This window comes from Lissotriton vulgaris, chromosome 1_1 (assembly GCF_964263255.1).
Source record: "Lissotriton vulgaris chromosome 1_1, aLisVul1.2, whole genome shotgun sequence".
Classification (NCBI taxonomy): domain Eukaryota; kingdom Metazoa; phylum Chordata; class Amphibia; order Caudata; family Salamandridae; genus Lissotriton; species Lissotriton vulgaris.
The window spans coordinates 1545886816-1545913296 of NC_141685.1; the positions used below are offsets into that span (position 1 = coordinate 1545886816).

Below are 26481 nucleotides of genomic sequence, written 5' to 3' on the forward strand. Positions count from 1 at the left end.
CTTCCTGATTCTCCACCATGACAGTGCTGCCTGTATTTGAGGAGTGATGGTGATTCGATCCTCAAAGGACTCTTGAAATTGTACCCATTGCATGTCTAGAAGTTCTTGGAGTGGCTGCATGTGCAACCGGCAATTGGAAACCAAGGGATGCAGGAAGACATCATCCCTAACAATGATTTGAAGATTCTCACTGAAGTGGACCTTTTTGTTTGTAATTGTGACGCCAGAATTAATATCTTTTGAATGCGTTCCTCTGAAGGATACGCTTTCGCTTCCTTCGTGTGCAGCCTGGCTCCTAGCAATTGAAGAGATTGTGATGGAATGAGAGAAGATTTCTCCATGTTGATCTGGAGGCCTAGGCAATGGAAACAATCTATGCAGCATCGTAGGGAGTGTTGGGAGTCCTGGTATGATGCGCCTTTCATGAGCCAATCGTCCAGATAAGGATATATCTGATGGCCTTGTTGTCTCAAGTGCGCTGCTACTGGCACCATGCATTTTGTGAAAACCCTTGGCGCGGATTTGAGACCGAAGGGTAACACTTTGAACTGGTAGTGGCACCCTGCCACCGCGAATCGCAGATAATGCCGGTGTTTGATGTGAATCAGGATATGAAAATAGGCATCTAAGAGATCCAGGGATGCCATGTAATCTCCCTTGTGTAACATCAGGAGAATTTCCTGAAGAAACAGCACACAAAACAATATTTTCCTTATGAATTTGTTCAGGCCTCTCAGGTCCATTACCTGCCTCCATTTGGAAGACTGCTTTTTCCTTATCAGAAAGAAATGCGAGTAAAATCCTTTCCCTTGCTGTTGAGGTGGAACTTCCTCTATCGCCCCTTTCACAATAAGAGACCAAATTTCTGCCTTGTGGGCTGAAAGATGTTGTTGTTTCCTGTGGACAGGTGGTTGATTCGGGGGCTTCTGAATGAATTCTAACGTATGGCCTTGACAATAGAATAGAGAGAGGTAATGGTCTTGATTGAGGTATGACAAGATGGTTGGCGCTTTGGCAGTGTCACTGTCTCTTATTGGAGTTCTGTGATTTTCCCCGCACAGCAGACTTCCCTCTGGGCTGTTGCTGGTAGGACGTGTTTGCAGAACAAAACTGTTGGTTGTTGGAAAACTGACGGTACCCCTGATGATTGTATGGTTGGTACCTACTGGACTGGTAAGAAGGTCTCTGATTGTATTGGCCTCTAGAGCCTCTTCTGCGAAAGGATTGGAACCTATTTTCTTGCAGAGAACCTAACGCTATTGCTGTGTCCGTGTCTTATTTGATTCCTTGAAGAGCATCATCTACATACTTGCCGAAGAGTTTCTCCCCGTCAAAAGGCATATCCAAGATTTTTGCCTGAACTTCCAATCTGAATGACTTTGCCTTTAGCCAGCCTTGTCGTCGCAGTGCCACTGCTCCGGCCACCTGTCTTAACACCACCGACGATATGTCCATAGCTATATCAATGGATTAGGAGGCTGCCCTAGCCCCACCCTGCAAAATAGTGATTGCTTCCTCTTTTTTGTCATCTGGCAGATGAGACATTAATGGTGCTATGTCTGACCACATCTGCCTATTGTATCGGCTGAGAAGAGCCTGAGCATTTCAGGCTCTAATTGAAGCCGCTGCCATCACTGCAAAACGCTTCCCTGCTCCATCCATCCTTCTTCCTTCCTTCCTTATCGGAAGGAGCTGAAGTAGCAGAGACCGGGTTTTTGGACTGACTCTGTGCCGCCTGCATTACTACAGATTCCTGGCGTGGAAGCCCAATTAGGCACGCTGGAGAAAACTCTGGGGGACGATATTTCTTCTCTATTATTTTTCCATGATATTGTGGAATCCCTCAATATCTTCCGGCGGAGAGTTTGCCGGGGACGGTGATGGAGAAGGCGTAGTAGGTAAGATATATTGATCCCATTCATCACCAGCTGGATCTTCCTGAAGAAGTTCCCCTTCTTCGGACTGTTCTTCTCCATCACTCTCTGTGAATTCGTCTTGAATCGTAATTATTGGAGAGGTGTGCACATTCTGCACCGCAGGCGTAGGCTGAACCCCCGAAGCTTGTACGCCAGGATGTGACCCGCTTGAGGTATCCTTAGCAGGGGCGTTAGCATCCGGAAAATGGCGGTAGTAGTCATTGATCATGTGTCACAAATCAGACACTAGAGAAAGAGGCATAGACATTGACACTTCCCTCACACTAGGGTGTGCTTCGTCTTTCTCCTCGTACTCATATGACTGTTGAAAAGTCTCATATCTTTTGGATCCAGACAATGGACGGTCTTTAAAAGGAAATTCATCCTGCACTTCTTGGCATTCTTCTTAGTCTGTATCCTGGCTTTTAATATGAAGTTGGGAGGGATTATAGGCCTCTCGATACGACCCCTCATCTTCTGACTGCATACCCCGCAGATTTGAGAGAGGAAGCAGTGACATTTTTGTCCATGAGGTGAATTCTGTGTTTTTCTTGTCCGTCGACGAGCCCGTCGAAGGTGGAAACCTCCTGATTGAATCCATCGTCATCGATCTTGCCATTAGCCATTTGGAGGCTCTCGTCGACCGTGCTCCCATCGTGGACGGTGCTCCCACCGATGAGGTTGTCGATGGAGAAAGCAGAATGGTCGTCGATGAGGTCCTCTGCACACTCATCGTCGACGGTGTCGTCGGCGATCTCCCCGTCGATGAGCATTTCTTCGATGAAGTTGTCTTTGTAGATGCCGTCGACAACGCGGTCGTCTTCGTGATCGTCGTCGTCCACGTCTTCACAGAAACAACTGTTGGAGACGCTCCAGTCTTCGTCGACGGGGCTGAAGACACCACTCTCGTCTCTGAAGATATTTTTTAAGACGTATGAGGCAGAGAAGATGAAGATGACTCTTTTTCTTTTATCTTCAACTTTTTTGCATCCATTATCTCCTCAGAAGTTTCTGTCTTCAGCTTTTTACAGGAGTGTGCCTTGGAGTCATCCACTGAGTCAGTCTCCGAGGTGGCCTTTTTTTTCTGAAGCCACAACAGCAAACAAGCTTCTCTGTTCTTCAAAGTCTTGGCAGAGAAGAATCTACAATGCTTGCAATCCTTAGGCACATGCTTTGGATGAAGACAATACAAACCATCTTTGTGGGGGTCTTCAGAATATAATCTGGCCTTCCCACAAGATCTGCACTGTCTGAAAAGCCTTTTTTTTTTTTAGAGCTTTCAGACATTTTGAGGCAAATGTTGAAAAACAGTACCTTCAATCCAGAAGAAATAGATTGTAGCCAGAAAGTTCAAAAGTTCACCAAGGTACAAACTGAGCAAGGTTCAGGGAGACTCCTTCTCAGACGAGGGTGGTTGGAAATCTGAGGTATGGTTGCTCTGCTGGGGAGTGTGATGTCAGGACCGGGTTTTGGACAAGTCAAGTCAAGTTAAGTTAAAATTTGTATAGCGCACTACTCACCCAGAGGGTCTCAAGGCGCTTGGGGGAGGGGGGGGGTTGTTACTTATCAAATAGCCAAGTTTTTAGTTGTTTTATCAAGGAGAGGTGGTTCTGTGTAAGGCGAAGGTGGGTGGGGAGAGAGTTCCAGGTTTTGGCAGCCAGCTAGGAGAAGGATCTTTCTCCCATGGTGGTTTTACGGATACGTGGAATCGTGGCGAGGGCTTGATTGGACAATCGTAGTTGGCGGGTGGGGGTGTAAAAGGTCAGGCGCGTGTTGAGGTATTTGGGTCCTAGGTCGTAGAGGGCTTTGTGTGCGTGGGTGAGAAGACGGAACATTATTCTCTTGTTGACGGGAAGCCAATGAAGGTCTCTCAGGTGACCGGAAATGTGGTCGTGGCGAGGTATGTCTAGGATGAGTCTGGCGGAGGCGTTCTGAATGCGTTGGAGTTTTTTCAGTAATTTGGCTGTGGTTCCAGCGTAGAGGTTGTTTCCGTAGTCCAGTCGGCTTGTGACAAGTGCTTGGGTGACCGTCTTTCTTGTTTCAGTGGGGATCCATTGGAAAATCTTTTTGAGCATGCGTAGGATGTTAAAGCATGATGATGAGATGGCGTTGACTTGTCTGGTCATCGAGAGGGAGGAGTCTAGAATGAATCCCAGTTGCGAGCATGGTCCCTTGGTTTGAGCGCGCTGCCTAGGGCTGGTGGCCACCATGAGTCGTCGCAAGCGGAGGGTGATGATCCTAGGATGAGGACTTCCGTCTTGTCTGAATTTAGTTTTAAGCGGCTGTTCTTCATCCATTCGGCTACGTCTTTCATCCCTTCGTGTAGGTTGGTTTTGGCGGTGTTTGGGTCTTTGGTGAGGGAGAGGATCAAGTGTGTGTCCTCAGCGTAGGAGATGATGTTGAGGTTGTGTTGGCGTGCGATGGATGCAAGGGGGCTCATGTAGACGTTGAAGAGAGTGGGGCTGAGCGAGGAGCCTTGGGGAACGCCGCAGATTACTTCGGTGGTCTCTGATCTGAAAGGGGGGAGGCGGACCCTCTGGGTTCTTCCAGCGAGGAACGAGATGATCGAATCCAATGCTTTTCCTTGTATTCCGATGCTGTTGAGGCGTTGTACAAGGGTGCTATGACAAACCGTATCAAACGTTGCGGAGAGGTCCAGGAGGATGAGGGCAACTGTTTCCCCGTTGTCGAGTAGTGATCGGATGTCGTCTGTGACTGCGATGAGGGCGGTCTCGGTGCTGTGTTTGGCTCGGAAACCGGACTGTGAGGGGTCGAGGGAGCCGTTAGACTCGAGGAAGGCGGCGAGCTGATTGTTGACGGCCTTCTCTATGACTTTGGCAGGGAAAGGGATGGGCGAGATGGGGCGGTAGTTCTTAACCCCTTAAGTGCTGCTGACGGCCAACGGTCGTCAGCAGCGCTACCTCCCCAGTGCTGCGCACGACCATTGGACGTCCATTCAGCACTGGTTCCAATGGACAGCGCAGCACTGGGGAGGGATGTTTACACGCAGCTAAGGTGTTAAGTTCAGTGGGGTCTGCTGTAGGTTTCTTCAGGAGGGCACTGAGTTTGGCATGTTTCCAGCTTTCCGGGAAGGTAGCGGTGTTGAGGGACCAGTTGATGATATTCCGGAGGTGAGGTGCGATGATGAAGTCGGCCTTATTGAAGATGTGGTGGGGGCATGGGTCGGTTGGTGATCCGGAGTGAATGGAGTTCATCGAGCGGATGGTGTCTTCGGTGCTGATCGGGTTCCAGGCGTCAAGGGTGGTGGTGGGGGGCTTCAGTTCGGTGGTAAGGGGGGTGGAATAGTCGCCGAAGCTGTTGTGTATGTCAGCGATTTTACTGTGGAAGAACAAGGCTAGAGAGTCGCAGAGGCCTTAAGAGGGGGTGATGTCGTTGGTGTCGGCGCTGGGATTGGTAAGCTCTTTGACGATGTTGAAGAGTCCCTTGCTGTTGTGGGCGTTGTTGTCGAGTCGCTCCTTGAATGCTGATTTCTTGGTGGATCGTATCAGCTGGTGGTGTTTGCGGGTGGCCTCCTTGAGGGCGGTCATGTTGTCTGTGGTTGGGTTTCTTCGCCAGGCTTTCTCGAGGGTGCGGCAGTTCTTTTTGGAGTTCTTGAGGTCGTCATTGAACCAAGATAACCAACCACATAATAATGATGATAGGGTACCAATTGTGAGAAGTTGGCCTGATATGTGATGTCCACTATTCTAGTGGGCACCCTGTATCAGTCCAAACAACCCTTATGGTGATGGTTGTAAAGTCAACCTTATAGACCAGCTATCCTAGTGGTAGCATGGACAAAGCAGTCTTAGGCTAATACTTCAGAGAGCATGTGAAGCCAATTGTTTTACCAATAATAAGACCTTGAATTTCAAATGAAAGGACACCACACAAGGTATATATCAAATATATATGTATTTATTACTAACACAACCCCTCTGCACTCTTTATGAGGTCAGAGTTTGAGATTCAGCACAAGTGACTGAATAAGCATACTATAAGTTGCACAAATACAATTCTGCCCTAGGGGCCTCACGAACCATATACTAAGTAAGTGGTATAAGAACCACTTCAGAACAGGTGAATAGGCCTAGGACCAAGGGAATCGCTGGGACTACACTGAACAACCACAGGTTAGGAAGTAGGAGTCTCACAGGATGCGTGTGCAGTGTCTAAACACACATGCAGGTTCTCATGGAATTTCAATGGGAACGTAAAGTTAACAAAGTAGTTGATTTCAGACACTTCCGGGTGGACTACGGGAAAACCCAGTTAAAGTAGGACACTTGGATAGTTATTACCCACGGGAGTACCGGAGTACTCGAGTTACCTCACCCAGGGAAGCTGGGTGCATAGGTGGTCTTTCGTATCGGGTTTCGTCATCTAATCCTATGAGGAACTGCACAAAGATGCTGCAGGCGACCAGGAGAAAGATGTCCGGTTGGATCCAAGGGTGGATCGAAGCAGTGAAGAACCTGAAAGCAGAGGGGATAGAGTCTGGGTCACTAGCCAGTGACCAGGAAGGAACCAGGCGAAGTTGAGCTGCAAACAGGTGAAGAAGTGAAGCTTGTCTCTGCAGCCACGTGGACCAGGAGGCATCAACGATGACCAGGAGCTGGATACGGACTGTCCCACAAAGGATCTCGCTGTTGACGGTGTGGGCTTCCGGATTGGAGTCAACAAGCCTTGGCAAAGGCAACCCACGCAGGAAGGGAAGATCGGCTTCTGTTCAGACCAGCAAGGTCTGGGGAGCTTCCCCTTTACAGGAAAGCAAGAGCAAGCACGGAGCAACCAGGCAAGCGGTGTTGTTTCATAGAGATGTCTTCAGGAGGGCTACTAGCCAGCGGGCTAGCAACCGCGAAGACGCGTCGAGGAGAAATGCAAGAGCAGGCCCCAAGCGGCACTCGTGGAGTGTGGAGGGCTGAGCTTCGGTGCACTTACGGCTCGGGGTTGGGGCTTCCCAAGTCCCAATGCACAACTTCGAGGACGCCTCAAAAGCTGCACAGTTAGCAAAAAGCAGATGCTGCAGGTAGTCTGGTCCCACGTCTCTCATGTCCGTCATGGGTCTCAGCTTTGCTGTGGATGTGGGTCGGGGTCAAAGAAGTCTGGAAGTCCAGAGGCTGCGTCGCTAAGTCCCGGCGGGAGCGTCGACAAAGCAAACCGGCAAGTCACTGATGGTGCCCGTTTGCACAGGGTGGTCACTCCTTGACCACAAGGGAGATTCTTCAGTCTTCTAGTTGCAGTAGAATGTCGAAGGTTCAGAGTTTCGTTTCAAAGTTTCAGTTCAGGATAATCTGAAGTCTCTAGACTCAGCTCCTGGCTTTATACTAATTTAAGGGGCTGGATTACCTGCTAGGTCCCTCCTATGGGTGGAACCTGGGAAGGGGATGGTTAAACCCCTTTCCCTTTGTCCAGTTTCGCGCCAGAGCTGGGGCTGGAGTGCCCCAGCAACTGGTTTGAACCGGGCTATGCATGGAGCACCTTGTGTGCCCCAGGCAGTGTCTCATTCCATTCAACCCACCCTGCCCCAATACACTATAGCCTGTCTGAGGAGGTGCTAGCACCTCCCAAAATAGGAAATCTATTGTCTAGGCCTCCCTTGCTGGAAGGGCTCCCAGCTGCAGGAGGTCAGACTTGTGTCTGTGGCAGCAGCATCCATTTTGTGATGCTGAGGCTCTGTTTAATTTTAACCGGGTAAAGCTATAACTACATGTCTTCTCCCTCTAGAAGGGCGGAATGCTACCCCCGCCGCCAGGACTGGCGGGGGGTAGTATTCCAAAGTGTATGACACCTTACACGACATGTTTTGATAAAGCCAAACCAAAGTTAGCATTAACCGCGAGGATTATAATGCACTTAAGAGTATATGGTATGGCTATATCATAGAACAGCTATAAGGACATGGTTCCGAAAGCTGCAGACAGGCTCAGCTCATGCTAGAGCACCATCTCACATAAAACCAAGCACTCTGCCTTCATTATTGTCAAGGCCTGCCATAGGAGTGACTTATAGGTACGTATGTGTCTATATGTAATGGTAGGTATAGGTATACTATACCTAAGCAAGGGGTGATTACACAACCTTGCTCCAGCTGAGTGATCAGCCAGTTGTTTCAATGTCGATGGCCAACTAGGGGTGGCATAATACATGCTGCATCCCCTGGTAGGCCTTGGATGCACCTATGCCCTGGGTACCTATGGTACACTATACAGAGGCTCATAAGGTGACCCAATATCCAATTGAAGATGTACCTAAAGTACATGCAGTCCATTTTACAGTGAGAGCAGATAGCATGGGGCCCTGATTAGTAGGATCCCAGGCCAACTAAGTCGAAAACCAGCTAAACACTAGGCAAAAAGTCGGGGTAACCATATAGTCAGATATCCACCTTCCTAAACCAATCACTATACTTCCCTATGGGTTTCTATGCATTTTTTTCTTCCTATCAGTAAGGAAATCCATCTCATTCCAAGAGGAAGAGGCAAGAGGTGTAACAACTGACCCTACTGTGGGTTCACATGCTGGACAAAATGGTATTCTTGCTCTGTAACAATCTAGGACTTCCATGCACACCACCAGTCATTGAGTAACTAACAGCAGAGTTACACCAATAACAAATAAGAGTTGAAAGATATTCCAACATAACATATTGTCCTTTGTCCTGCTTCTACTCACACTGCCCTTCACTCATGGTAAAAAAAAATATTTATTTCTTGTTGGTGTGTCTCCCAACACAGAATCCACAACCAGAAAATAAACACGTGAAAAATGTCATAATGCCGTAAATTCACAACAGAAATGTCAACTGCAATATTACAGGTGAAAATATAGTATTTTCCCCAAGTTCTATTCTCTATATAGTGTCTCACTAATTTCAATCTCTCATAAGGCATGGATAAAAAGAGGAAAAGGCATTTGATCGAACGAGGTTTAGTGTTTCATTGACAAGTGGGAATCTCGGAAGGAGATGCCTTTGCTGCTGCTCCTGAGGACTATATTCCCTTTAACAAATTGTAGTCTTCTTTCCAATGCTACTGTGTCAGTTTGTAAGGGACATGGGAGGATGGATCCTATCAGCATCCGTCAGAAGCAGAATAAGAGGAGTAAATCTCTCTCCCGATTATGGTGTCCAAAATAAACAAAAGCCGTCATGTACTACTGCTCCTAATCCAACATGGCCTGCACTTTACAAGGCGAACAACATTGCTGAAAACCTACCTACAAGCTACCATCATAACTGGTATTAGTCTAGGCGGATTTGACATCCGTGGTATGTGTCAAATTAGTGCCAGTTTCAGAAAACCTAGAGCCACATTTGTAAAGTGAAAAAGTCTTTCTCCATAGGTCCAAATCCGTGTGCCTGGTTCCCAATCGATTTTCTCCTTTACACTTCCCTCGCCACCCAGTTGCACAGTTTGTGGCATCAAAGTGACCTTTATTAGGTATTTATTAAGGGAAAATGTCAAGTACGAGACACAGACATTGGAAGAAAAGCCTTATTGTGCCCTAGCGAAATTGGAAATTACTAATATTTTTATCAGGAGGCAAGGCAATTTCCTTATGCAGAGTTGTAGAACAGCAGTGGCACAGATACCCATATTACACACACAGCTGAAAGAAACAGTAAGTAAATGAAGAAGAGTTTTTTTTTTTTGCCAGAGTGAAATATAGCTCGATCTAGACCCTAAGATGTCAGAATGCTTTAAATAAGCACCAGGTTCGTTGCAGACGGACACATTCATTAGGTCTCGCGCTTAGCTTTGCAGTGCGCAGCACTGCACGTGCAGCGAGAGACTTCTTGTAGGGGGTTTCAAAACTAACCTAGGAATCGCACACGCTTGTGCGTGCTTTTCCTTTTGGCCCACGCTATAGGCCCTTGCGTGCGTCTTTTTAACAAAGATAGCACGCAATTGGCCAAAGGCGGGCGCATTGCTCAATCCATGGCCTATTGGTGTGGGTTACCCGCAGCGCCGCCATGTGGTTTCAAATATTGTGCCCAGACACGGGCGCGATAATTGAAACTACATGTCTCGCTGTGGCGTGCACCACCTGCCGGCTCGTTTGTTTTAAAAAAATTGAAGTTCAAAAGAAAATGGTATACTCCTTCCCTGTTTGCCCACTAACCTTCACTGTGATCTGACTGTGGCGCAGTACGAACAATACCCGACGAAAGCAACCTGCTCCCGTTGCACAAAACACAATATTTAATCTTTTCTACTAATCTTATATGGTTATTCATTAGCACCATAAAGCATTTCTCCCCGCACAGTTCAACGACGTGAATGCCCACTGCACCTCTTGTACTGGCGAAAACCATCAGAATTGCAGTAGTCTAGAGCGGATCTAGCTGTGTTTTATTTTCTCTGTACAGGGAAGGAATACCAAGGAGTCGATCTTGCTGGTGCAGTTTCAGCTGCCGCTTACATCCTATTGGGTGGAGCAGCTCGGTTTTCTTGCCAACCTTTCAGGCTGCTGGCAGCTGTGTTTAGTTAGCTGTGTGCAGCATGGGGTAATGGGTAGTGCTGCTGAGACAGCACAGCTGAGTTTTATTTTTAGTTTTTGGTCTGGAGATGAAACCCTGCCCTCAGATACCAGCATCTCATTGGATGTATGTAAAATGAGCCGAGCCAATTAGAGCCCAGTGCTTCATTGTAGAGATCAGGATGTAGGCGAACACAAACTTGGTGTGTTGTGTTAAAGGATGTCTAACCCGAAAAACATTGTCGTAAAATCCGCATGTGTGCTTATTTTATTGTAATTAAACAGACTTTTAAACTGGGTTCACTAAAGATTAAACCTCGGTTCTCGGAATCAGATTGGAATTTTACATTGGCAATTTTGAATTCTTCGTTTATAAAATTGAACATGCAAACAATTAATGAAACAATCACTGGAACAAATTCTACATAACTCATCCGATACAACGAACCACAGAATCACCATTATTTTTTGGCTTGGATGTTTAACATTTGTTTTGCCAGTGTGTTGAACATTTTTGTGCCAGACAATGTATCCATTTTTTGCAGAGTCCGTATACAAATTCAATAGGAGCACTTTCCTTGACATGGGCCTCGAGCCAAGAACCTAATTACACATTTTAGAGTCATGGCGGATACAGGAATGCCAACCTGTTAAGTTTCTTGCGTCAGCATCTGCATGCCTCTTTTAGCCGCCTTCAAGCAGTTTTGGACCACAGTGGTGGGTACAAGTTCTTTAGGTCTGTCGACTTAGTGGCCTTGAGCTTTTCATTTAGTTGAAAGTTTCTCTTTTTGAGCTTCAACTGCTTCTACTAATGCAATCCATAGAATCCATTGTAGCAGCTTGTTGCCACTGTTTCCTCCCCGCCTACTCTCCCCTTGTAGAATAAGTTCCAGGACTTGACGAGCGTGCAAATATTTATCAGGCCTGAGGGTAGTTAGAGTTCCACATGTGTAGTCTTTTCTAATTTTCAAAAATCTATTGACTCCAGCTGGTATCATAGCTGTTCTAGATGTACATAATCCCATTAACTGTTTTCAAACTAGGGCAGACTTGCTCAGTCACAAACATGCACTCTTTAAACTCTTCACACAAACTTACAAAGCTCTCCACAACCTTGGCCCTACCTACCTGAACAGCTGCATTAACTCCCACACACCCACCTTTGCTCACTCACGTTCCTCACATAAGCAGAACCAGAGCCAACAGGCGTGTCTTCGCCTACCTCGCTCCCAAAGCCTGAAACAACTTGCCTCTACACATTAGAGCAACCTACTTAGTACATGAGTTCCACTTGGCCCTAAAGACCAGGCTTTTCACCTTGACATACCTCAGGTGCTGCAACGCATCCCTTATCTCACAGCGCCAGGATTACCTCCCGGGTGAGTTGTGTGCGCCACAAATACCCATAACATAACATCTGCTCTGGTATTTTGGTCCAAGCAGTAGTATACACAGAGTGTTGCAAGCAACTGCTTAACACATTTCCAGCTGAATGAATTTTACTAAGAATGCAGTGCTCTTTGCTTTTTCTTTCGTTGAATTCAATGAATGGAAACTGTACGTATTTATGTAACATAGATTAGGTAGCTAGACAACTCCCTCCTTCACAAACAAGCATTTGCAATGCAATAGGTCTCACATCTGCGAGAGTTGGAGCTATTCGCTTTGTAAATACCAATGCCTTTTAATGATGTATTTTGAAAAACTGCAAGTGGTGCGAAAAACACGCACTTTGTACTTATAGTCCTTGCTTATGAGAAGCAAGGCTGGAGATAACAGCGACTTGGTTAATGGTAACCTTGCTTCTCGTAAGCAAGGACCATAAGTACAAAGTGGGTGTTTACGCACCACTTTTAGGTTTTCAAAACACAAATACATAGCATTGTCATTACAATGCCAATAGCTCAAACTCTTGCAAATGCGAGACCTATTGCATTGCAAATGCTTGTTTTTGTTAGGCACGGGGAGATTTAGTGATTTGCCCAGAATCACAGAATGTTGAGTTTCCCTACCGAGATTCTAACACGGTTCCCCAGCTTCAAGGTCAACCGCCCTAGCTGTTTGGCCAAATTCTCTCCCCAAGAGATATTATCATTGCTCTATCAGGTGAAAGTCTGCATCCGTGCATGCTTCAGATGTCCTGGCTTTAAAAACATCTCAAAACGTGGCTGGTTTAATTCGCTGCCTTTTCACCTATCTGCCGGTCAGAGCGCCGAGATGTCCTTCGGAGCCGAGTCCTAGAGCAAGATCAAGAACCAATTAACAAGTCTGGTTCTGTCGGAACCAGGGCAGTATTAGACTGTTGGTGTTACTTAGGCTGTTATATCACAACTTTCTCCAGTAATTATGAATGAACCGTAGACTAGAAATCTATACATAATTTTTTATTCAGAATCCAGAGAGCATTTCCTGAGCAATAAAGTGATACTGTCACGGACAACAAGCATCAGTCATGGTCCAAGGGAGTTGCTAACTATCAGGGCAAAGAGATAAAGTAAAACAAATGTTTTAATTTTCACCAGGTCAAGGTCTATTTGAGAGCCCACCTGTTACTTTGTGCCGGCAGGATGACACGTTTTATGTATGCTCGAAAACACAAAAAAAAAAACGATTTAGCACCAAGTCATAATGATGGTGGAGGCAGTATAAGAGACAGCAAAGATAGGGGGGACAGTGAGATGGGAAAGCGGTACAATTGTTCAGCTATGTCTTTATTGAAAGAAAGAAAAAAAAAAAGGAGTTTGACGCAGGAGCATTAGCAATGTTAAGAAGTACTTTACATATATTATTTTGATTATTAGGAATGCAGGATACCCTGGATGGATAATAGTGACTTTTTCACCCAAACAACCACTGTGTGGTATGTTTTAAGCCGGTGGGGCAATAACTTGTTAGACTAGTCAGAGGGTTTCCTCCATGTGTGTTCAATGTCGCACATTTTCCACTTTTGGATGGAGAGCTTAGCTTGTTCGTCTGAATATACAGTTTCTGTTCATCTTCAGAGGGCTGGTCTATGCTCTGGTCAGAGGTACTCTTATAAACGAGACAAGGTCAAGAAAATGTGCAATTACAAGATTTCTGCTAGTGAAATGATTCACAAAAACATTCAAGGCAAGGTTATTGCATCTGTGGCAGAGGAAATAAAAAAAAGAGTTCCTTCATGGGCAAAGCTTGGATGTGGTGAACAAGGGTAACAATGGGCATTACCATGCGCCCATTTCTACCAATGGGCACTGTCCTTCTACTAAAATGGCATAATCAGTTGCGCAGATGTACTCCTGAATTACTGTGTCCCTTTACATTCTGTGTGAATCCTACTAGTTAAAAACTGGCAACTAAGGGCATCCAACCCTGAGGCTAATAAATCTGCCCATATGCTGCGGTCATCTGAAAATCCGCTCATGGAGGATAGCAAAGGAAGTTAGTCCAGCAGTTCTACAATACGCACAGGGGAATATATCATGTGAAGTATAGCACCAGTCATGTACTCTTGAGGGCTAAAGTTTAACGTTACATATTTAAAACAGAGGATTGAAGGGTTTTGAACGTTGCATTATGACAAGGCTCTAGAAATGACACAGACACCACAGCACTGGAATTCACTCTGCTATTTATGGAGACATTTATAGCTGTTTGGAAGAAGACCGATTTCCCTCTTGCCTGCTCTCGCTAAGACAATAGAAAAGCATGTTCATACTGTGCTCTCCACTTATCTTGAGACCCATCGCCTGCTGTATTCCTCCCAGTCGGGTTTTCGCTCCAATCTAAGCACCGAGACAGCACTTTTGGAGGTTAATGAGGCCATTAAGGAAGTGTTGGATGAGGGAGGAAGAGCTATGTTGGTAATGTTAGACCTGTCGGCTGCTTTCGACACCGTCCCTCATGAGGGTCTCCTCAACAGACTCCATGAGATCGGTCTGAGAGGGACAGTGTTGAACTGGTTTAGATCTTACCTAGCTGGTCGCCGACAGGTGGTCTGGGCCCCCCCATACTCAGCCGATGTGCCGCCTTTGGAGGTCGGAGTTCCTCAGGGGTCGGGGCTTAGCCCGACTCTTTTTAACATCTTTATGACCCCTTTGGCGGTGCTGGCTGAGTCTTTTGGGGCTCAGATCGTATCATACGCTGATGATACGCAGCTCCTTTTCACATGTGGGAAGGGGGCTGAGTTCAACGAGGAGAGCATCCGTGGGTGTCTTGAGGCTGTGTTCGAATGGTTTCAGCGAAACAGCCTCAAATGTAACCCTGTAAAATCTGAGGTGCTTTTCCTCGGGTGTCAGGCAGACCCTAAGTGGCAGGATTGGTTGCCTGTGAACATGTCCCAGCCCACGTCCTCCTCGCAGGTTGCGAAGAATCTGGGGTCAAAATTGATAACTGCCTGTCTCTTAAGTCCCAGATCCTTGGTCTGACGGGCACCTGCTTTGGTCTCCTTAAAATGTTGCGCAAGTTTCTTCCCCTGCTTCCGCTTGCACATAGGAAAACAACTGTCCGGGTTCTCATCTGTTCTAGGCTGGACTACTCAAATGTTTTGTATTTGGGTCTTCCCGACTATCTCTTACAGAAACTTCAGGTGGTCCAGAATTCGGCGGCTCGGGCAGTCTTTGGTCTGCCGCGCCGCGCGAGAGGCTCAGACCTTTTACACTCCCTACACTGGCTCCCTATTCGCAAGCGGATTGTTTTTAAAACACTTACGCTGGCGCATAAGGCTCTCCATGCTGTGGCAGCTGAATATATTCAGAAACGCCTTGCTTTTTACAAGCCTGTCAGATCTCTAAGATCGGAATCTCCCGGTCTGGCCACGGTTCCTTCCGTTAGGAAAGCAAGGGTGGGAGGGCGCTCTTTTAAACACCTGGCTCCCAAGCTCTGGAATGCCCTCCCTTTGTCGCTTCGCGGTACCTCGAACCTGTTGGCCTTTAGAAAAGGCCTGAAGACATGGCTCTATGGACAGTGACCTGCTGTTTTCTTTACGTTCCTCCCTCTGCTTTCTGTTAGTCTGCTGTGGGTTTGAAAGCGCCGGGACACTCCTTGGAGTAGCCGAGCGCTATATAAGACACCCATAACATTAACATTAACAAATGAGGCGATTGCTTAAAATACAAATTTCTGTTAGACATACGATATCCAGATTTCTATCCAAAACTACCTGGTTTGGCTTTTAATAACAAGATGTACACCCAGTATTATGCCTGTTTCTTTAATAGAATCAGGGGTAGGGTGTTGGGAGAGGAAAAGTGGGTCACCCAGGGCCGGGCGGTGGCGTCGGGCAACCATCCTGTCCAAAGGGGAACCTGTGCTGGGCTTGGACCAAGTGCCAAAAAGGATGTCAGTGAGGGCCTCATTAAAAGGCAGCAGGGGCTACGAAGAGGCTGCTTCTGGCTGAAGTACCTCAGTCAGGAGGTTAGTCCTGACAGCCACCGTAGGAAGCTCGAGACCCAAGGCCTCAGCCACCCTACGCAAAACCACAGCGTAGGAGGCTACCTCTCCGTAGCCACAGTAGGGGGAGAAAGGATACCAAGGTCTGGGAAGGGGTCCAGACCACTCACCTCACCCAACTCCCCTCTCCAGTCCGGTTCCTTAAGCTGGTCTCCAAAAGGGTCAATAGACCCCACCCAGTTCTCCTCACCCTCCTCTGGCTGCCACTCAGGGCAGTAGGGAACGCCAGGGATGAACAGTGGGGCAAAGGTACCTTCAGATGCCGGTACCGACGTTGGTCGACGCGGGTCTGGAACGTACCGTGAGGTCGACCGCCACCGCTCCGTATCCAGGCCTGGAACCTTGGTGACCCTGCGGCGACGGGGCCGGAGCCGCCGGCATCTAAGGCACAGAGCCCCAGCAGAGTCTGTGGAGTCGGGCTGCCCAAAGATGATGTGCAGCGCTTTGTAGAACTGACGAAGCTGGGCAGGGGAAGTTGCGGCTCTGGGAAAGGGAGGGAAGCGCGGAGCCATCCCAACGGGATCAGAGGAGGGAACTGGAGAGCGTCAATGCTCCAAGTCCCGTGGTGCGTCGGCCGATGGACGGAGAGAAGGCGAAGAGCGGCAGTGCTTTTTTGCCATTTTCTTCGACTTACCCGAGGAGTGCAAAGACGATGGCGCATTTGGTGATGGCTCCGCAACAGGTCCCATGAGCTTCCCCTCAACTGGGACCTTGGGCGGCGCGGAGCAGACTGCTGGGCCTCCAAAAGCTTTTGGGACTGCTCCCGCTAAGACTTCAGGTCCAAGGCCCGGCATTTGGAGCACAACTTTGGGTCATGGTCGCGCTCCAGGCACCAAAGACACACGAGGTGTAGATTGGTGACCGACGTCAACTTATGACAGGAGTCACAAGGCTTGAAACCTCGGCCGAGGGCTGGACATCCCTCATGCACCAGGAGTCGGAAGATTCAAAAGACGTCGACAAAAAGTCAAAAAAAGGTTAGTCAAAAAGCTAATAAGTGGCAACTCTCTCCGGATCTGCGCTAGCTGGCGTGGAAACAGAAAAGAACTGACGCCAGCATGCAGGGGAGGCATCTAAGTAGACTCCGCGACGTCATCCTGGCGACCATGACGCATATGGAAGCGGAGTCGACAGACGCCACCAACCAACGTGCAGGGATACTGCTAAGAAAAAATGTCTCTGGTTCCAGTCTGATGCCTGGGGGTAATTCTAAGGTAAGGCATCTATAACTAATAGTCTCTTTCAGATACCGACTGCACAGTATTAAACAGAGACAGGAGCCATGAGCAGAGTTAAAATGAAAAAAAATAAAATCAAGATAACAATTTTATATAGCTGACAGTGTAGAGAGTAATAGTTTTTTAACCTCTACTTGTACAGAGAGTGTGTACAATAGTTACAAAGTGATTCACAAAAGGAGGAGAACAGGATAAATTAATGGAATTTATTAGCACTAAACTAAGAGGAAAATCCAAAGGATGCCATATCAGTAAGGCTAGTCAGAATACACAGTGGTCAAAGAAATAAGAAAACAAGCATTGCGTAGGCTCACGCCTAAACAGAGGACACGCCTAAACAGCGAGACAGGCAGCAGGAGTCTCTAAGCCCAGTCCTTTTCAGACGGGGGGGCATGTTTTTCTTTCTCCCCTCTTCTCCTTTGGCTGGAATGTAAACAACGAGCGTGTTTTTGACTGTTGTTTTACATTCCAGCCAATGGAGAAGAGAGGTGAAAGAAAGTAAAAAACAAGCCCCCCCAATCCGAAAAAGACGGGGCTTAGATCGAAAAAATACCGTCACTGGGACCTCTTCTACAATGGCTGGCCACCGTTTAGGAGGCCAGCCAATGGAGGAAAGGGGCGGGGCTTAACCTTGCTAATCCAAGTCATTAAATCTCGCCAGCGAGACCGCGCATGTGCGCAGCCCACACTAGTCGAGACCTAAAAAATAAATTGATGCTGCAACATGTACAAGAAGAGTCACCCATGGCCATAAAAGAGGATGTAAGACTAAATAAATGAGGGTGGTTGACTTTCAAGAGAGGAGGAAAACAAGGAAGCTTATGGCATATTTTCAGAGTATAGTAGTCAGGTATAAAAACTGCAACATATAAAAATAAGTATGTGTTTTACCTAATGAAGCTGCTCTTTTTCCTTTGTCTTGCGCAAGTTTACGGATGTGTTGCTTCAATTGGACTCTTTCTTCCTCCAGTCTCTCAATCTGCATATTTAGAAAATATGTTTCAGATTATAAATTGTGAAGTACTTAAATGAAATGCAACATCATAAATAAAAATGTTCCTTACCTCTTTTAGCAAAATTTGGTTTTCGGCTCTGTACTGCTGCTGTTTTATGGTTTTGTGGTTTTTGAATTCGGTTAGATCAATCACTGTCTTTGGATCAAGTCCTAAGGCAGTACAAAAATTGAGTTGGTAAAGAGCAGCCATAGTAACATAAATAATGTTACAACAACAATGGGTGTCTAGGATTCTCCTGCATTTGCACAGACAGTAAAATATGTTGTCACTCTCGGATTCTAAAAAGTAGTACCAAATAGTATTAGGATTCTTACCTGCATCTTCCACGGGATTATAGCTGAATATTAGTTTAGTGTTTTTATTTTTTTATTTCAGCAAGAGGTTAATTCTTTACAGAGCACATTCAGATCTGCCACAGAGACGTGAGCAAATATTAAACTGAACACCTTAAAATAATTTTAAAGCTTGCACATACGTTTAGAAGAAAGAACTAATATAAGAATATAAAAAAAGAAAGAGAAAGCCACACTACAAAATAAGAAAGGAGAGGTTAAAGAAAAGCAAACAATAGGTTACCATCTCAAAAAGGAACGGAAAAAGCAAGCCACACCAATATCTTTTAAGGGCTTTTCCAACAAGTAAGACAGTTTTAAAGAGGTCAGATTTCTACTCCTAAAGGGTTAAAGAGCATTGCAGCATCAGCTGATGAAACTGATGGATGTTCATACAGCATAACTGTTTGATATAATGTTTCAGAATCCACCAGTTGTCCTTAAAGTCCTACAGGAAAGAGAACGGCCACATAACTAAAGCCTGGAGATTGAATGACTATTATTCACAACTATTTGTGGGAAAATGTACAGAATACCCCTGGGAGATGCTAAGGCTAGAAGAAGAAGTTCCACAGTTCATTTGTGATATGTCTAGCAACAAGAGGTAAAGCAAAAAATCACCAGCAGGAATGAAAAATGAGTTGTAATTTTTTCCCAAATAAAGAACTAAATAGTCTTAACTGGACCTGTTCAGTGCCATCTGCATTAAAGTTGGAGAAAAATGAAGATGAAATCCAGAAAGCAGCATGCTACAGGAGTATAAATGGGAGAAACACCTGTTTTGAAAAAACAGAATACTGTCAAACATTAGGCCTGCAAACACTGGGATAAAATCATTGCCTGGAGCCCTACCTTGTAGCCCATGATAACATTATGAGGATCCATAACTTTGCCAGTCTTCCATTGTTTAAAGACATGACTATACTAGACTTTGGTTCTATTGACAAAACCCATGCCTACTTTCAAGGGATGCAAAACAATGATAAAGCAGGTCAATTGTGATGAAGCTTGGCTAGACAAAATGAGCGCCACAATAGGCAACTTCCAGGCGACCCGATATAAGGATATACAGATAATTGATGAACAAAGGAATATACCAAACAACTGATGTATCAGTCTTTCAGTGTTAAATTCAGATTAGGCATCCTGAAGATTACAAAAGTCATGTTTATTTGCAGCCCACCAGAACGATATAAGTCAGGTAGCTGCTCACCTGCATTACTTGTGATGAAGAGGTTGCACATTTCTTTTTCCTCTACCATTTATTTAAGTATAGCAACTGTACTGGATAAAATGATGGCACAGCATTTAAGAGCAGGTGGATGTGAGATCACTGTGTTTTTTTGGGTTTTTTTTCCGTTTGTCCTCATTGTGCAACATGGTTAGTAAGGAGTTGTCGGGATCCCTTTTCTCTTTGTCCTTATTTATTTATTTTAAGGCTTGTATAGCGCTAGATTCGACTCCCGAAGGAGTATCTCTGCGCTTGGTCCACCCAATAGTTACAAGACAGTGTTCTCAGGATTATGCAGGGTAATATAGTCTGAAACAGGAATGTCTTCAGTAGCTTCCTGAAATTGAGGTAGTTAGAACATTGTCTCAGATTGAGGGGTAGTTTGTTCCAGAGCCTGGGGCCTACGAATGAAAGTGCTTGGCCTCCCATCCGTGCTTTCCTGATGGAACCTGAAGCAGGAATTTATTACTGGAACGAAGAGTACGTCCTGGTGTGTAAGGGATAAACTTTTCGGCCGGATACAAAGGGCCTGATCCATAAATGCTTTTATGGTTGGTGCAGCAGGTTTTAAACGTTATCCTTTGTCGGATAGGGAGCCAGTGGAGTTTTTCCAAAAGGGGGCGGGATGGAGTTCTAGGCGGAACATTAAATACTAACCTGGCTGCAGTATTTTGGGCCACCTGTAGCCTACTCAGTAAGTTGTCATTTACAGATAGTAAAAGACCGCTGCAGTAGTCCAAATGGCTAACTACAAGGGCTTGGACAAGAGTCTTTCTGAGAGTGTCTGGTAGGAAGGGAAACACGCCTCTCAGGAGCCCAATTACCCGAAAGCAGGACCCAGTCGTTTGACTCATGTGCTCCCTTAAAGACAGTCCTTGGTTCAGCCGCACGCCGAGATTTTTCACTGTTTGTTTGGGATTAGGGACAGGTCGCAGATCCGAGGGCCACCATTCCGGTGACCACAGAAGCATGACCTCGGTTTTCCCCACATTACATTGGAGGAAATTGGAGGCCATCCAGCCGGACACCGCTTTCATACTGTGACGGGGTGGTGGGTCAACCCGGTACGAGTCAGAGTGAGGAGCCCGTTTTTCGTGACTGGTGGTCAGCTGTTCCTCTCTCGCCCTTTTCCCTCCAGCAGCATTCGCCTCTTCCTGGGGAAACCCAGGAAGCCGAAGAACAGAAGACGCTCCTGGAATACACCTCACAGCTACGAGCTAAGTTGGGAAAACTTAGAGGTCTGGCTGAGACAAATTTGGAACAACAAAGAGAGAAACAAAAACGGTACTATGATCGAGGAACCAAGTTAAGAACCCTCAAGATCGGAGACTGGGCACTAGTACTCCTTCCTACTCTTGCCAACAAAAAGGAGTGGGTGGGACCCTATGAAGTGGTGGACACTATAGGAAACACCTATAGGTTACGTCTTACACCTGGAAAAACACAAAGCTATCATATTAACTTGCTGAAAAAGTGGATAGGATTCCACAGGGCAACAACATGGTGCACCCCCTGAGGTCCGAAGATACATCCACTCTGGAGCTCCTCGTGATCAACCCTGATCTGTCTGGAAAGATGAGAGAAAGCCTCTTGGATGTCCTAAAACCGCTATTGCCTATCTTTTCGGACCTCCCCGGCAAAACCACGTTGGTGGAGCATTGTATTGAGACAATTCCGGGTAAAACGGTGAAACAGCGGCCATATCGGATTCCAGCAGCTAGGCGTGCAGATGTGAGGAAAGAAGTCTTGGATATGTTAAACCTGGGTGTGATCCGACCATCGAAAAGTGACTGGGCGTCTCCAATAGTGATGGTACCGAAACCCGATGGGTCCAAGAGATTTTGCATGGATTTTAGGGCCCTTAATGCAATATCAACATTTGACGCATATCCCATACCCAGGGTTGACGAACTGGTGGAAAAGTTGGGTGATGCTGTATTCATCACCACTCTTGACCTCACTAAAGGTTATTGGCAGGTGCCCCTCCGTGAACAAGACCGAAAGAAAACTGCCTTCTGCACAGAGGAAGGCCTCTGAGTTTACAGTCCTTCCTCCACGGCGCCCCGGCCACTTTCCAGAGACTCATGAACTGTGTCTTGAAGCCCTATTCGTCATTTAGCTCAGCCTATCTAGATGACCTTGTTATCTACAGTAAAACCTGGGAGGAGCATCTGAAGCATATCAACACCATCTTGACGGCATTACAGCAAGCCGGCTTACATGTCAATGCGAAGAAGTCCCGGGTGGCGTTTACTCGAGTCAACTACCTGGGATATGTATTGGGAGAAGGGACCATCGCTCCGCAAGCAGAGAAGATCAAAGCCATCAAAAAAACAGGTTTCCCGAGCAACAAAAGAGCAACAAAAGAGACGTACGTGCATTTCTCGGTTTGATCGGATACTATAGGCGGTTTATACCTAACTTTGCGGAAATCGCCGCCTCTCTCACTGATCTTCTACGGAAGGATGTCAGGCCCAAAGAAATTCCAACCTTCCCAGGAGGCTAAGGATGCCTTTGAACGGTTAAAGAACATCATAACCAGCGCCCCTGTGTTAGAGTCACCCAACTTTGAGAAAATTTTCGTTCTTGCCACAGACGCATCCAATGTGGGTCTAGGGGCCGTGCTATCACAACGAGGAGATGACGGGGTGGAACATCCCATACTGTATGCCATCCGGAAGCTGTTTCCTAGAGAATGTAAATACTCCACAGTAGAACGAGAGTGTCTGGCCATTAAATGGGCCATTGAGAAACTGCAATACTATTTGGAGGGGAAACCCTTCATCCTCCTAACGGACCATGCACCTCTGAAATGGATGTACCAGAACCGGACAGTAAATCCAATAGAGTGCTTAGATGGTTCCTCTCCCTTCAACCCTATTCCTTTGAGGTCCAACATAAAAAGGGCAAGGACAATGGCAATGCTGACTATCTCTCACGAGTCTTTCCTCTCCCCGATCGGGAGAATCCAGGGGGGGAGGTATGTGACGGAGTGGCGGGTCAACCCGGTACGAGTCAGAGTGAGGAGCCCGTTTTTCGTGACTGGTGGTCAGCTGTTCCTCTCTCGCCATTTTCCCTCCAGCAGCATTCGCCTCTTCCTGGGGAGGAGTGGACCAACCATGACTCTGTGGACCCTTGGGAATGCGAGGTAGAAACTGGACAGCGTCCCTTTAAGCCCGAATACCTGGAAGACGAGACTCCGCCCATCTTGAACGTTGACACGTCAAAAGAAGGAGGATCCCGGAAGACGCCGGAAGACTTTTCCCCGGAGGACGAGAGCGGTGTGGAGTGGAGACGGAGTGCGGAGCAGACCTCGAGCGGACGAGTGGAAGACAGCAAGCCAGGAGGCCAACGTTTCCGTGAAGCGCCCCGCCACGCTCCCGCGGGAGGAGCGTGGCTTTCCAAATTACGGGGTAAAGTTGCGGGGTGGGCGGGTTGGAGTGGTTAGACCACTGTGTATATACCACCTAGTCGAACCCCTGAACCCTTCTCTCACGAGCACTTCTGCCGTTCGTTTGCATAATACTGAGCACCAGGTTTCCCTCACTCCCGGCCCCTACACGGAGCGTGTTGAACGTCTCCCTGATACCGTTGCTTCTGTTCCTTTCCTTTTGGGTGGCGCTCTCCCGGACTTCGCCTGGAGACCGACGGTGACGACATCACTCTGGCTGCTACACCACCTGGTAAACGCCGGAACACCCTGGAACTACCTGGTTTTCCTAGAGGCGTCAGAACGGAGCCCGACGAGATTGCCCGCATAAGACTGACCAATCGTAGGAAAAAGGCTTACCTTAAAATAAAACCCTCTCTAAAAGCACTTTTCCAGCCTGCTGACTCCGTTACTGATCCCGTGCACCCCACCCCAGGACACATACCCTCCGCAAAGGAATGTTTAATTGCAGGAGTAAGAGTATGGAATGGGAATAAAAGCTGGGTGTCATTGCCATATGACACTGGAATAAATCTGTGTGCTCTCACCAGGTCAGCTAGGGGGGCCACATACACATTAAAAAGCGTATGGCTCAGGCACGAGCCCTGTGGGACACCCTTCGTAAGATCCATAGGAGAAGAACGAAAGGAGCCCAAGCTGACACTTTGCGAGCGGCCAGATAGAAAGCTCTCGAACCATTGCAGGGCCAAGCCTCCAACCCCAACCTCCTGCAGACGATTAAGCAGTATTTCGTGTGATATGGTGTCGAAGGCTGCAGACAGATCCAACAGCACTAGAATCATAGAGCCCCCTATATCTTGTGACATCCTGATGGTATCTGTCACTGAGAGGAGTGCTGATTCTGTGCTGTAATTGGGTTTGAATCCTGATTGAGAGTAGTCTAAGCCTCCAGACACCTCAATGAAATTTGACAAATAGATGTTAAAATGTCTCTCAGTCATCTTGCTTAGATAAGGCAGAAGGGAGATGGGGCAGAGGTTGGCTAGATCTGTCCAAGGGAGGGCAGAATTCTTGCGGATGGGGTTTACAAGGGCTTTATTCCATTCTTGGGGTACCCGACCTTCTTCAAGGGAGAGATTCATTAACGTCTGAATCATAGGGCACAGCATGTTGCCCAATGACGTGACTGTTTTGGCAGGTATCAGATCTAGTGGGGATCCTGTTTTGACTTGGCCCATCAAAGAATGGACATCACTCTGACTGCAGGAAAAACGATCAGCGTACAAGTATCACGAGTAATGGAATAAGGGGAGGTGATAGGGAAGTTGCCCTTGGGAGGGTGACCTTAAGAATTTTTGCATAGATCTGCTCTATTTTATTTTGAAAAAAGGAGGAAATATCATCGCACAGTGGTTGCGAAAAGACATCCTGGCCTTTACCTTCACTGCCGTAATGCTGGTCTAGGCAGTTCCCCTACGAGCTTTAAAGATGGAGGGATCCCCTTATTTCCATTATTCTATAGAAGATTTTACCGATGGGGTTGAGCTAGCCATCCTGGCTACTCTTGCAGTCCTTCACCTGTTTTTACATTGCTATCACATAATCATTGGACTGTGGAAAAGTGTACCAACCATTGCTATTTCAAAATTGCCAATAGATTATCTGTATTATCCCATTTGATAGTTTTCACATATCTCCCAAAATTTGATCCCACTGGAATTCAAGAGGGATACAATAAAGAAAATTCAGGGAGAACTTACAAGTTTCATTTGGTCTTCGAAAATACCCAGAATTGCATGGAGTAAAATAAGAAGGAGAAAAGAACAGGGGGGAATTGCCAGCCCTGATCTCCTGGAGTATTGCAGAGCCTTCCAATTTAAATCTAGTAGGACATTGCTAAACACATACATTAATTACCCACCATATCTTCAAGTAATGACCAAAAGAACTAGTCATTTTCTATATAAATTCGGTCATCCGAAATACTTCAAAAAAGTGAAGCTAAAAATGTTAAATTCCGCCTCTAAATTATGGTATTACATAAGGTGTACCCTGGACATACCGTACTTCAGTGACTTGGCCCCAATATGGGAGACACCGGGCACGCCCGATTGCCTCAAATTCCCTCTAAAAACGGCAGGAATAGTAGAGAGGGGACAACTTCTGTCTCAAAACAAAATAATGGATTGGGAGATATTATCTTTAACAACAAATGCTTCCTTAGCAAAATTAAAATATCAACTCTCAAGTTGGGCAAAATCATTAAAAGAAGCCAGAGACAGAAACCTAACTTTAGAGACCGAGATGCAGAAAAAGGAACCTTTCCACAAAGAAATCTCCTATTGGTATTGGGCCCTAATTTCAGCAGGGGAGGACAAATTCCTGATTCCAGAGAGAACATGGGGGAATGAACTGCCGACGCTGGATATAAATAACTTATGGCAAGTATCAATGAACAGATGCTGGTCAATTGTAACATCTGCCGCCTTAACCCCTCCGATGCTGATGACGAGCTCAGCTCGTCATCAGCCACGGGTGACGTGTGCGGATGACGAGCTGAGCTTGTCATGTATCGCGGTAAATCGAAAACAGCCGCACAGCGCAAAAATCACCGCAGCAGCGATGCGGTTAAAGAGGAATCATCTATTTACTACCCATAGAGCATACTGGACCCGGAAAAGGCTTTCCAAATTCAATGAGGCCACAGTGAAGAATTGCCCAAAGAGATCACTGTGTTAGAGACATTCTACTCCACAAAACAGCTTTCTTGGTACACCTGCATAAGATGTAGCTTGCCCATGCCACAGCAGCCATAAGATGCAGTTTGCCTCATGCCACACCAACAGTGCTTGTGGCACCGTATCAACATAAGAAATGGACTACAAAAGGACCAGCATGATATTCTCCTCCTTCATAATAACATTAGAAGGTGACCATTCAGACCTGAAGGAAACAAAGAGTCCTTTCCCCCTGACCTCACACCAAGCCTCTCTGCTGTAAGTATCAAAGGTTTAGTCCATACTTGTGCTCTTTGGGATAATGTTTCAATAATACCCTTTCTTCAGCATTTCAGAATAAGTGCAGTTGAGTTTCAAGCAATGGTACCCTATTTGCAACATTCATACGGCATTAATAATAGTACCAATATACACAGCTTTTCAGACTACAAGTTCTGATGTTATTGTGATCATTATATTTAGTTGTGTATCTTAATATTACAATCTCTTAACAAAATGAAAACCTGAGCTGGAAGTGTAAGTTGAAATGCTGTGATAACTACCTTCATCAAAACAAACTACTCACTGCCTTATTAAAATTACTGTTACATGAGCCAGGTTTACATTGCTATACAAATGTCCTGTGAAAAAGAAAACTAACTTTTCTACAAAATGTTCATCCGTAATTGAGATGTAGGGGAGAACAATGGTTAGCCATGTTCCTGGAAT

At 46.4% G+C, this 26481-nt stretch overlaps 1 protein-coding gene across 1 annotated transcript in view; it reads right to left on the bottom strand.

The window, feature by feature from the left end:
* CEP290 (centrosomal protein 290) overlaps positions 1–26481 on the bottom strand; it is a 1386965-nt gene that overhangs the window by 1087116 nt on the left and 273368 nt on the right. Inside the window, exons 15-16 of the mRNA XM_086918001.1 lie at positions 18130–18230; positions 17957–18044 (exon numbers count right to left, since the gene is read on the bottom strand). Coding sequence (XP_086774127.1) covers positions 17957–18044; positions 18130–18230 — 189 coding nt within the window. The remainder of the gene's footprint in view (positions 1–17956; positions 18045–18129; positions 18231–26481) is intronic.